This window comes from Stenella coeruleoalba, assembly GCF_951394435.1.
Source record: "Stenella coeruleoalba genome assembly, chromosome: 4".
NCBI lineage: Eukaryota > Metazoa > Chordata > Mammalia > Artiodactyla > Delphinidae > Stenella > Stenella coeruleoalba.
Window position 1 is genome coordinate 72206604 of NC_137149.1, and position 13209 is coordinate 72219812.

General features: G+C 50.2%; 1 protein-coding gene across 2 annotated transcripts in view; it reads right to left on the minus strand.

The window, feature by feature from the left end:
* SCFD2 (sec1 family domain containing 2) overlaps nucleotides 1-13209 on the minus strand; it is a 398472-nt gene that overhangs the window by 12472 nt on the left and 372791 nt on the right. For both annotated transcript variants that reach the window (XM_079920247.1, XM_079920248.1), the window contains exon 8: nucleotides 455-574. In XM_079920247.1, the coding sequence (XP_079776373.1) occupies nucleotides 455-574 (120 nt within the window). The remainder of the gene's footprint in view (nucleotides 1-454; nucleotides 575-13209) is intronic.

Genomic DNA, 13209 nt, shown 5'->3' on the forward strand with positions numbered 1-13209 from the left:
GTCTTAACCACCGGGCATTTGCGTGGGGAGGAGGACGGGACCTGGCAGGAGGCTACAGAGGAGAAAGATACTACACTTGTCATTGTCATGACAAGGGGCCTTCCCAAACTCCTCCAGCCCCGTCCTCTCCCTGCCACAGGGCGGAGATGGTCCCCGGGAGTCACCCTCAATTATCTGGAGCCTGGAAAGCAGCCAAAACTCTTGAGTAATTAAGCACCGATTGGACGCCAGAGAATACAAGCCCTGTAGGAACTGGGAATAGCGCTTCAGCACTTGCCACCCAGAGGTAGGAGAGGTCTCCCCCTTCCCTCCACCGACAGTAGGTCCTGGCCCTGGGAAAGGAGGCAGCGCGATGGAGATAGGAGCGCGGGGGAGCCTAATGAAGGCCCTGGTCTGCCCTCCCCACTCCTGCCTCAGGCCTCCCGTTCAGATCATATCACTGAGGACTCGGTACCTGGGTTCCTGGCTTCAGGGATGGCACAAGGTCTTTGATCATTTTGGCTTCCGAGACTGTGACCCCGCCCACCACGAAGAGAATCAGAAGAGGGTGGTCGCTGGGATGAGGCCGGCTCACCTGCAAAAGAAACCACCGCCGGCGTCAGAGGCGTCTTCAGGTGAGATGAACAACCCTCAGAGAGGGTGGGATCTGTTAGGGGTCGGATGTGTTAGTGGTCTGTGAGCGCACTGACCAGGAACACGCACAGCATGTCACCTTCCTACAGCCCTTTCAATAAATATTTTACTGAAAGCAAAGTTACAGGAGTGGGCACTATTAAATACGCAGAGAAGACTGAGGGCAACTTCCCCTCTTGTTCGGTCTGCAGGTCTCAGCATAAGCGTGCTCCTGCCTTACAGAGCTCCGTGCATCTCCTTCCAAGCACGTGTCACAGCCTGGGGTCAACGTCTCTCCCCTGACGGCCGTCTCCTCTAATGGAACACAAGCTCCACGAGGCGGTGATCTTGTCTGCCGGCTTCACTGCTAAATGCCCGGCGTGCCTAGCGCAGTTTCTGGCTCAGAGTAGGTGCTCAGTAAATGTCTGTGGAATTGACGGATGGTTAGAGCCCTAGGAGGGGGCGGTGGAGGGTGGGCAAAGATGCAAGAGCCCTGCACCCACCCTCGAGTGCAAACTTCACGCCCTTACCTTCTGCAAACCAGCCTCAGTCAGCTGAGGTTGGCCTCAGCCAGAGCTGAGGCCCTGCTCCGCGTGCAGCACTGCACTGGAGGTCGTGGAGAATTCCTCCCGGTGCCTCATGATTTCACCAGTGAGGCAAAGTATTATAAAACAACTAAAATGAGGGCTTCCCTGGTGGCGCAGTGGTTGAGAGTCCGCCTGCCGATGCAGGGGACACGGGTTCATGCCCTGGTCCGGGAAGATCCCACGTGCCGCGGAGCGGCTGGGCCCGTGAGCCATGGCTGCTGAGCCTGCGCGTCCGGAGCCTGTGCTCCACAACGGGAGAGGCCGCAACAGTGAGAGGCCCGCGTACCGCAAAAAAACCCAAAAGAACAAAAACAAACAAACAAAAAAACAACTAAAATGAGAATGTCTCCCAGTAATCTCTCAGGAAATGTGCAAGGCCAACATATAGACCTAGTGACTAACTGAAGGGGACGAGAGGGGGTTCCTGAAGACAGTGTGTTTGAGCCCTACCTGGAAGCCCGGGACGGTTCGGTGAGAAGTGGGCAGAAGTGTTGTGAGCCGAGCGCCGCAGGCAAGCGGTCACCAGGTCGGGGGAGCAGGCCAGAGGCCCAGCCGGGACAGCAGCATGGAGTCATTATGGGAAGGATGCTGTCAGCTGCCTGCATGGCCACTGAAGCCCGAGGTGGGAGAAACAGGCTTGACTCCAGCCAGGAGAGGGTAGACAAAGGTGGTAAATGTCTGTACTCATTCACACCCACTAACACACAAGCCATCTTTGGGCCAAGGGACGGTCCCCTGGAGCAGCAGGGTGGGACATCAGGCTGACAGAAAGAGAGGAAGCCCCTGCTCTTACCCCAACTCCAATTCCTTTCTCAATTTGGTTCTTTTGCTCCCCTGCCTAAATATACCCACTTTTCAATGTCTTGTTTTAAAAACACTTAAAAAGGTAATACATTAAGTATTTCCAGTTATATAAGTTGTTCCTTGGCTTCTGGAGAGGAAACTCAGAGTGGACGGGGGGGAGGGAGGTAGAGAAATAGGGGAATGGAGGGAGAGAAATGAAAGGCAGAAAGAAAGAAAGAAAGAAAGAAGGAAAAGTAGGTCTAAACTCTTTCAAAATGGGTGGTGGTGAACACTGAAAAAGTTACAAAACTCTTTGATCTTTACCTCACCCCACCCCCCAACCTTCTGCGCTGCAGCTCCAACCCCTTGACTGCATTTGTTGACTGCTGTCTTCCAGTCCGAGTCCCACACACCCACGGCCATCCTGCTTTTGCTCCACTGCTCCCCTGGAGCTGCTCTCACTGCAGTCACCAATGGCCGTCACATGTAGGAGTCGATAGACAGTTCTTTGTCTTCATTTAACTGGACATTTCTGTGGCATTTGTCACAGTGGATAACACCCTTCTTGGCTTCCACAGTAGCACACTGTCTTGGTTATTTCTTTTACCTTTCCACTGATTCTTTCTCAAACTCCTTCATAGGTTCCTTTTCTTGGTCTGCCCTTGAAGTGTCGACGCTCCTCAGGGTTCCATCTTTGGCCCCTTGCTTCTCTCACTTGAGGACCTCGTCTACTCATATGCCTTCAAGAATCCTTTATATGCTTCCCAAATCTACGTCTTTAGCATCACTGTTGAGTTCCTGTGGCCATCTCCACCTGGATGCCTCCTGGGATCCCTCAACCCAACAGATTTCAAGTTTGATGCGTGATCTTTCCCCAAGTCTATTCCTTCTGTTGACTTTCTAAGAACATCACCTCCTTCACAGTCACCTGAGCCAGACCCTTGAGCGTCATCTTGGACTGTGCTGTCTTCTTCATCTCCCAGATCAAGTCCTGTTCATTCTTCCCCCTCCGATTCACTGATCTCTCCTTGATTTCCACTATCCCTGCTCTGGTCGGCTCTCATTCCTTCTTTACTAGATTATTGTTAGAGTCTTCTAATTTGTCTCCCTGTCCCTGGTCTGGCCACACACACCCCCACCCCCACCCCAATCCAGTCTCCTCGTTCCTGCCTAAGTAAGCTTTCGAAAGTGCAAATATTTATTATTGAAGTTTTGTGCGTTATCTTATCCGATTGTCAAAAATCCTTAGGAGGCAAATACAATCATTGGCGTATTTTACAGATGGAGAGACTGAAGTTTACACGTCGTGACTAAACCTTAGAGCCAGGGGCCAAACTGCAGAGGCCACACTCTTAAACACCCCTCAGCTCCATCACATGCTCACATTCTTTCCGGGGAGTCTCCTAACTCCTGACTCCTCAATTCAGTATATAAGGCTCTTCTCACATGGCTTTGCTTTATGCCTCTATTTTCATCTCCTCCATATGCACTATTTGCTGGAGTCACTCACGAGGACTTGAGCCATCCATGAATGCAAGGCCTTTTTTTTTTTTTTTTTTTTTTTTTGCGGTACGCGGGCCTCTCACTGTTGTGGCCTCTCCCGTTGTGGAGCACAGGCTCCGGACGCGCAGGCTCAGTGGCCATGGCTCACGGGCCCAGCCGCTCCGCGGCATGTGGGATCTTCCCAGACTGGGACACGAACTCGTGTCCCCTGCATTGGCAAGCGGACTCTCAACCACTGCGCCACCAGGAAAGCCCTGCAAGGTCTTTTTTAAAAAACTTTTTGTTAAACATACAACACTTTACTGAACATTTGCGCTGAAAAGAGCATTTATCACAAGTGTGCAGTTCAATTTATTTTCACAAACTAAACAAATCCTTGTGACCAGTACCCAGATCAGGAAACAGAAAGCCAGCACTCTGGATCCCCACGCAGGCCCCCTTCGTGTCACTACCTCACCAAGGGGTAACGGCCATCTTGACTTCTAGCCACTCGATATCAGATTTAGTTTTGCTCAGTGATATACCCTGGGGATTTGTCCATATTAGTAGGAAAGATCTTTAGCCCACAGGCATTGGTTGGGACCACACCAGTGGGTTTTGGTCTGTCTGTGCCCATGACATTCCAGTTATTAAACAGTTAGAGCACCAACTGCGTCATCTCGTTTTATGTGGCATGGACAGTTTCCTCTGTGTAAAGTACCCCTGCCTCCCCTTCTGTACCTCCTTCCTTTTTACTCTCTTTAAAAGGCACCCTCGCCTCTAAAAAGTTCTCCCTAACCACCTCTCAACTCCTGCCCCATGACCCGAATCTGACAGATACCTCTGCCTTGGCCTTGTCACACTGGACTGCGACCTTGATAGACCTGTCTATCTCCTCTCCTAGGCTGTAAGCTACTGGAGGGTAGGGATTGATATTTATCTCGGTATTTTGGGGTCTGAGTGTAGAGCTAGCTCATGATAAACTTTCAACAAATGTTGCATGAATAAAATGAATGAATGAATGAATGAGGTCCACAGGGTAACTGGAGATATTCTTCTTTTCTTTGAGATCTTTTAGACACTCTCTCTTTGCTTTACGTGTGGTTCTTCCTGGCTGAGTAACTAACCGGGGTTCCTTCCAACCCTACAAACAATTGTTTCTCACTTAATGCTGGGACAGAAATACAACTGGCTCCAGAACTTCAAGTGGTACAGTACGTTCCCAAAGACATATGCTTTCCATAAGAGAGTCTGGACTCTGAAGTACATTGTGAGAATCTTGGAAGGATGTATTGAAAGATGAAAAGGAAAAAAGAAATGAACAGCAACAACAAAGAACAATACCCTTTGGCCAACGAATTGAGGGAATGTTGATTGTGGTACAAATTAACGGGCCCCATTAATGCATGTTGCTGTTTGCCATTTTGGTTTCTGTTTAGATTTATGTTTTGATACCAGATTTCCTTTTAGAACATGTCAAATCGGCAGGCTATTGGGAAGTGGAGCCTTTCCAGTCTTTTCCATCAGAATAACACATTCCTTATAACCAGCCACATTCGGCTGAGTCCCACTTGTATGTGGGTTCATGGTGTAAGGCACTTTGATGATGAAAGATTTAAGCATCATGACTGCCATCACAAACACACAGATTAATAAAGCAAGTCAGACTCATTGCTCTTTCTTTCATTTTCTAAACCTTCGCTGGCTGGGATTTTAAGACGTCAGGTTCTGGTCAGAGAAGATAGTTTCTCCCCACCATCCATCCAGCCTTTGAAGCAGGGGCTGCCGACACCTTCTCTGCAGCTGTGGTCCCGAGAGCACTCTTTGATGTCCTGACTGGTTTCTATGAGAAGGGTTTCCTCTGCTCCCCGTTTCTCTGGAGTTCTCCAGGCGTTCCAAGAACCCAGCTGCTGATTCTCCTCCAATCTGTTTCTCTACATGTGTGACTTACTTGTCCCCAGCACAGGCAAGGGTCAGGTCCCCCACCCTCCAACGATGGGCCGGGCCTCGTAGGAGGGAGACAGCGTAATGGGAGCGTTGGCCCAAAGGGCACTGGGCCCTGAGACCCGCCATGCTGACTTTGAAGGTGGCTTGGTAATGGCTTTTCTCCCAACAGGAGGAAGTAACAGCACTGCCACTGCCGCCAAACACTTCAGGTCTAGCACAACCTTTTACTCATTTATTCATCCAGTCCACAAATATTTATTGAGCAACTACTATGGGCCAGACACTGCTCTAGGCACTGGGGACTCCGCAGCGAACGAACCCGAGAGGACTCCCTGCTGCACAGAGTTTATATTTTCGTTGGGGAGAGTGACAAAATACAAAAGTAAATTGGTAAGTGAAGAAGGTGATAAGTGTTGCGGAGGAAAATAAAGCAGGGGGTGGGGCAAGCGTTACTCTGCACAATCTTAGACTCTATGAAGTAGGTAGAAGCTCTATGTTACAGATGGAGACAGTGAGGCTTACAGAGGTGAAGTGACTTGTCCCAAGTTTTCCAATTGATAAGCTGTAGCGTTGAGACAGAAATCCAGGTCTGTCTCATACCAGAGTGGGATACATTCCACATGCTCTCATTTATAAACAGATTCTTCAAACTGACAGCATTTTTACTAGCTTTCATCTCTTAAAACTCTGTACTTTTAGTTCTTCAGCAACGTCAGCCAATTACCAGGTTCCTCGTGGGTCTTTATTTAATCTCATCGCAAAGGCTGCCATCTGCCAGAGTCACTCTGCCATCAGCTCAGCCTAACTGTTGCATTTGCTGCAGTGGATGGCTTCTGCTTTCCAGAAACTTCCTCCCCAACCCTCTCTGCTCTCTAAGCCCTCTCAGTTTCTCTTCTTCCTCATGGATTCTCCTCTTGCTTGACCTGCCCCATCATGTACTGTGTTCCTGACTGCTTGGGCCTCTTCTCGCAAACACCGTCCCTGGGTGGCCCTATCCTGTCCACGGTCTGGCCCTCACATGGGCCAGTGGCCCCTCAGCTCTGCTGAGCTGCAAAGCTGTCTCACAGGCACCTAAATTCTAAAATGCAAGTTATTTTCTTCTCCATTCCTGCTTCCAAGTCAGAGAGAACGTTAACACCTGCCATCCAGCCATCCCTGACTGGGTGACTGACCCTGGACAATGTTCTCTCATTTACTTCCACATCCCATCAATGCCCGGTCCTGTGGGACCCTCCGGCGCTGCATCACTGCCCTCATTCCCTCGGCCCCTACCTCACCCCAACTCTCATCTTCTCACCTTCTCTCCCCAGCCTGATGCTAGTCTGGCCATGTTCCCCCACCCCCTCTCTCAGTGCTTCCAGGTGATCTTTATAACACATACACTGGCTATAAATTCCTAAAAAACATTCCATGGAACCTCATTGTTTTTGGTCGAATGTCAAGCCTCCAGCCCTTCGTGATCTGCCTTCCGCTTATTTCTCTATCTTATCTTCTTCCACTCTTTACAGGCTGCTCTTAGACCCAGCCATTTGGAGCTACCTGGAATTCCTTTCATGTAGCCCGGCATTTCATCACTTTGTTCCTCACTCCTACTGGTTGGACACACTGAGCTCCCCCTTCTGTGTCCTCACACCCCACCCAGATACCACTTATCTCTCGTCCTCTCAACCCTCAGTGTTCTTGTCCATCTCCCCAACAAACTGTAAGCTCTCCAATGTACGCTATGCCATGGAAGGTAGGATGGCTACTTTGTCTCTGTATCTTCCTTCCCCACAAGAGCGACTAGCACACAAGAGGCTCTTGATAATTGCTCACAGGCAAACAAAGTTCGTCGCCTGCCAAAACCAAGTTTTTGTTTCACGATTCCTACCCAAATCCATCTCACTAGACCTTATGGATCAAATTTAGCAAATGTTAGACAAAAATCAAACCACAGTATGTAGCATAATTAAGAAGAAGAAAATACAAACAACAGTTATAAATAGTATTGCAAATAGATTCCAAGACTTGTGCTGATTTAATCAACAAACACCAAATGCTAAGATGTTTTCCTCTTGTCAGAAATGCCACAAAGTATAGTGGACCTAAGCCAACTTTTCACGTCTGAGTCTCATTTTTCTTGTGCAAACAGTGAGGAGCGGGACTAGATGACCTCCAGGCACGTCCAGCTTTCCCAGTGCAAGGATCTGACATCAAATGGCACCTGAGGCTCACCGCTTTTGCCCTTTATCCTTACAGCATCCTTCACCGCTGCTGTAGATGCATCTGTAGGTATCTGTCCCGCCCACACATGAATAGTCTCCTCCATCCCCATGGCCATGGGGTGGGCTCCTGGCAGCCATGTAATTATGGTGTGATCGTGCCCCCCAACTTCAACTGAACGGTTCAGGAATGGGCCCCGACCCAGGCTGGGCCCACTCGAGACCCTTCACTGGGAATCAAGACTTGACCTAAGACGGACGAGGCCCAGTCAAAGCTGAGCTCTGAAGAAGCACCAGAAGCTGTGACAGAGCTCTCCAGCCATTCACTCAGCTCATACTTATTGAGCATGTACACAGTGCTAGGGCTGTTCTCGGCATCTTCTGCAGGCCACAGCAAGCCTTCAGAACTGTCTGGTTTCCTGCTGGCTTTCTAGTTCTCGGGCCCAATCCTTCCTGAGGCCCACCACATTGCCGCCCTTAGGTTCCCGGAGAGGCCCCCTCGGTCCTGATAATGAGGACTTTCTTTGATGGAGTTCGTGCAACCTGGTGGTGGCTTAATTGCCACTGAAGTGTTTCAACTCTTCCCCCTCACCACCTCCAGCTTTTTAGGGCTACCCTGAGCAGTTGTGCCCTCTCTCCTTGTGGGCCCTTTTCTATTGCTGCCTAAGGCCATGGAGCTCTCGCAGGAACTCATACTAAGGGCCCAGAGGCAAGCACTGGGTCTTCTTTGAGTGTTTTTCATAAATCTTTTCCTTTTTCCAATGAAGCACAGCCATATAAGAAATGGAACAACAACAACACGAAGTTTCACAATGCTCTTAAAAGGAGGTAAAAGGGCCTCGCGTAAGTTCATTAGATACAACCGACGGCCCTCACAGCAGTTCCAGCGGAGAAAACATCTTGACAAATCAAGTCCTTTAGTCAAAACAAGTTGGAGTCCAAACACATGGAGTAGATATAAAATATATTATTTTCAGGAGACTGAAATCCAAACCACAAATTCCAGAAACGCATTTTCAAAGTGCTGCCTATTAGACATGCTCGTTTTAAATTAAATTGTGAGAGCGGTAAGGTATGGTTCGCTTTATTTATTAGATCACTATCAAGCTTTTCTCTACAGGGATCAAGGTGCTCCACGCACAGGCATTTGGAGAGAAGACTTGACTGTTTAAAAAATGTGATGTTCTGTCAAAGCTGCTTCTCTCGGAGTTTGATAGTCCCCTCCCCCCAGGGCACCGCCCTTTGAAGCCGACAGCTCCGTGTGGCTAACCACAGGTCTAGCCTCTGGTGGAGGAGTGCGCTGAGCTGACTCCAAACACTTGCTCAGAACTGCAGGAAGAATGATCGCGTGGGCACCCAGCTCTGCTCCCCAGCCTGCCTGCTTTCCTTGACAGGGCCTGATGGGGGGAACCTGGGAGAGCAAAGTCCTCCAGCTCATCACTCAGAAAGCTTTTTTTTTCCCTTAGATTATATTATTTAAAATGATTGTGGGCAAATAGCAGGCATGCCTTTGATTATCAAAGTCTTTCTGGGCTCACTTATTCTGAAAGCAGATCAGAAGCCTAAGTACATTTTCTGTCCTTGAGATCGAAGGGAAAACTCCTAGAATTAGCCGAACACTGCCCTTGATGGGCCGGACAGCCACTCCTACATTGAGGTAAAGTGCGGACTGCATTTTCCTAAAGCGGCCTCAGCGATAGTTTCTGCTTCGCACGCTCTGGTTCCCTTTTTCATAGGAAGACAGTATATCCCTCCCCTTGAATCCAGGTGGGCATTTGTGACCGCCTCAACCAACAGGATACTGAGGAGTGATGCCCTGTGGCTTCTGAGGCTTCCCACCTGGCAATTTCTTTTAGGATGCCTGTCCCTGGGATGCTGTGAGGAAGCTCAGGCTACGTGGCGGGGCCTGTGTGGAGAGGAACTGAGTCCTGTAGCTCACGGGCCGGGTTGAGCTACCAGCTGGTGATCAGCGTCCATCTGCTGACCACGGGAGTGGACCATCTTGGAGGCGAATTCTTCTCTGCTGAGCTCTGCCCAGAGAGCAGATACATGAACAAAATAAATGACGGATAATACTTTACGCCAGTGTTTTGACACGGCTTCTTACGTAACGAGCGATAACCAGAACGGGTTGGGCGGGGGATGAGAGACTTCTGTGGAGGGTCTGATTTATACAGGAAAACAAGCTAAAGCAATGAAAAGAAAGTGACTTTAACAAGTTGTAGCCTGACACAGATGAGGTTCCGACTTTAGTAAGGGCAACATACAGCTGCCTGGATTCCCTCTCACACAGGGTTTATTTGAGGCAGAGAATCTTGGACACACAGGCATTTTTCCTAACTTTCACTGTCTGCGGACATTTACATCAATAAGATTGATTTCTGCGAGCCACTTCCGAGGCCTCCCTACAGCACTGGGGCTGATTGAGGAGTGCTTGCGGGGCAGAGGCGGAGCTTCTAAAGTGCTCCTGGTGGAGTCTGGGGTCCGAGTTGTCTTGGGCTTCTGCCTCCGTGCCAGGTGGCCAGGGTCGAGCCCAGCTGGCCTCTCTTCCCTTGAGCCATTTTGTCACGGCACGGGCACAGAATTTCACCGGCTCCCACACCTTGCTCCGGGAAGGAGGGTCTGTGTCTGCTGAGACCGAGGACATCAAGCCGGGACTCACAGGATAGACGAGAAAGGGGGTCTGGAAAAACACCGCACAGCCGTATAAACATGGCTGCCCACAGGCAGAGAAAGTCCATGTCTCTTAGCAAGAGCAAGTCGGCAGTGAGACAGGAGATGCTTGTGACTTTGGGGGAAGGTGTCAGTTCTCTTCTGTGTGATTCATTTGTTCACTAGCAGTTAATCTGTATGCACCAAATGCCCCCACGCGGGCTCTGTACAGCAATACAAAGACACTCAAGGTGGCTCTTTTCCCAAGAGCCACAGTCTGGCCAGGATCACGAACTTGTGCAAATAAAAATAGCAAGTACATACTTAGCACTTCCTGTAGGCCAGGTACTGGTGTGAATCCTCTGTACGTATGAACTCAATCCTCACCACAGTCCTGTAAAGTAGGTACTATTATCATCCGCATTTTACCGATGAGGCAACTTAGGCACAGAGGGCTTAAGTGACAACATACCCACGGTCACACAGCTGGTAAGTGCGGGAGCTCGAGTTCTAACCCAGACCATCTGACTCCGGATGTTACCACCACTCCCTATTGCCTCTTGAAAACAAACATGGACAGTAGAAGGAGGTCAGTGGTGTTAATAGAGCATAAACTAGATGGCCTTCTATTATTTACAAAAGCAAACAGAAAAGTGAGAGATGTGGAATAGAAAAGCGACCCCCAAAACCTCCCCTGACAACATGCACCCCCCTGCCTAACACTGTTCGGACATTTCTCCTGCTGGCTCCTCTGAGTCTTCACACTACAAAACCAGCCTCTTTGCTTCCGTTCTCTTCTCCAGAGAGACAAAGAAGGTGGAAAAACAGATTTCCATGCTGTCTGTGGACAGAAGATGAGCCCACCAGGTTTCTTCGACAGAGGCGAGGTGGGCTTCCGTCTCCCCCAGCAGGGCAGTGCTGGGCGGTGAGCTGGAGCCCGTGGGCCGCTGCTTCTCTGGGGTGACATAATGACAGAACAGTGACTGGCTTCGCCTTGCTTAGTAGCTGCTGCAAAGGAGGGTCAGGGAATACGCTGAGGGTCACTGGAGTTGCCTGGTCTGGCTGCTGCCTTCTCTCCCTCGTGAAGTTGCTGAAACGTAGCTTCGGCTTAAGGGCAGTAAGCTGGAAAGAGGAACCACTGACTGAAGCCTGCTGCTCTCTGAATGGGCGTCCTCACAGGGCCACTCCCAACCTTTAGCGGGTGCCTGCTGTGTGTAAGGCCCATGCAGGTGCCCCATGCTGAGGATGCAGGAAAGAATGAGACCCAGATCAGCCCTCCTTTCGCATAGCCATAGCTTTCACCTCCTTTTTTTTTTTTTTGCGGTACGTGGGCCTCCCACTGTTGTGGCCTCTCCCGTTGTGGAGCACAGGCTCCGGACGCGCAGGCTCAGCGGCCATGGCTCACGAGCCCAGCTGCTCCGTGGCATGTGGGATCTTCCCGGACCGGGGCACGAACCTGTGTCCCCTGCATCGGCAGGCGGACTCTCAACCACTGCGCTACCAGGGAAGCCCTCACCTCCTTTTGATTGTGGCCGAAAGCAAGAAATTCATTTAAATCACAAGTGTGTATGTATGTGTGACTCAGTTTTTGGTTTCACGTCGCTAGCCTGTTCTATTTTTCTTCGTTAAGAAGTGCTGATTACAACACATTGAACTGAGATCTTGATTCACTGATGTGCAGTGGATGAAGCCGTTCAGTTAGAACATGCTAGTCTGGAGAAAGATACCTAACACGTATAATGATAAAGCAAGGAATGAGTGCAGTCACACAAGTGCGCACACAAGGTCCAGAGCCCTGACGAGACACTGGGGCCTGGAAAACCCTCTCCTATGTTTTTCCTATCACCGTCATGGGGACCCCCAGTACACTCTGCGGTAATGTCTGCTGGTCTCTTTCCCAGAACATTTCCTGCTGGCTTCTCACCCCCCGCGTAGGCTACAGATACTGCCTCTGGTGACTGAGCCAAAGTCATCTGTGAAACCACCTGTGAGTCCACAGACACGACGGGGACAGATGAGCAGCTCAGCTCCCTTTCCAGCCCTACAGCTCTCCCATTTGGGCGACAGTACCCCAAGCACAGAAGGAGCCCACGTGGCCACCTTTATTTCATCAGGCTCTGTCTGTTTGTTCCCTTCAGGCACAGCATCAGTGGGTCTTGAGTGAGAAGGGGGGAAGCAGGTCCCAGAGGCAAAGAGCAGGGCAGCAAGTGGCCCGAAAGCAAAGGCTGTTGGCTGCTGATACAGAATGAAGCTGCAGTGTGTGGAAGCAGCTCACACCACTGCGCAAATTTCTTCTCCTGGGACTGTACTGCCAGTGAGTCCCGGGACCAAGTCCCAGAGAAGCAGACAGGGTAACAGCAGATGACCCCGGGAGAGCTCCCTCACATGGATGACCAGTCCGGGCGTGGAGTGGACTGAGGAGCTGCATAGATACTGGAGAGGGAAAGCATCTGTGCTAATGAGTCGTCAGGAAGAAAAGAATTAATGACACATGAATATTTAACTTCCAAGAAAATACCTGGCAGCATCCTGGCGCCAAGAAATGTGGTTAAGAGCGCGGGCTCTGGAATAAGACTGACCTGGGAACCAATCCTGCTGTCCCATTTCCTGTGTGCTGTCTGGAAAACACCTGAGAACGGAGGGGAGGATGACCCAATTTGGGCCTTCTGGAAGTTCACATCTACTGCTTAAGCTTTCTGAGCCTCAGTTTCCCCACGGGGAAAGCAGGGATAATGAAAGGGGTGTTGTGAGGTTTGAACCTGAGAATGGCTGATTCCCTGGTACAGCTGACCACAGGTTAGCTGTTTGACTTTGGTAGTGAAAAGCATCAGAGAACAGGACCAGGGAGACTGGTGAATGGCCGTGGCCATGAGAGGCTCCATCTCTTCTATCCACATCCTCTTCTTTCCACTGGCCTTAAACCAACGTAGAAGACACTTCTCCTG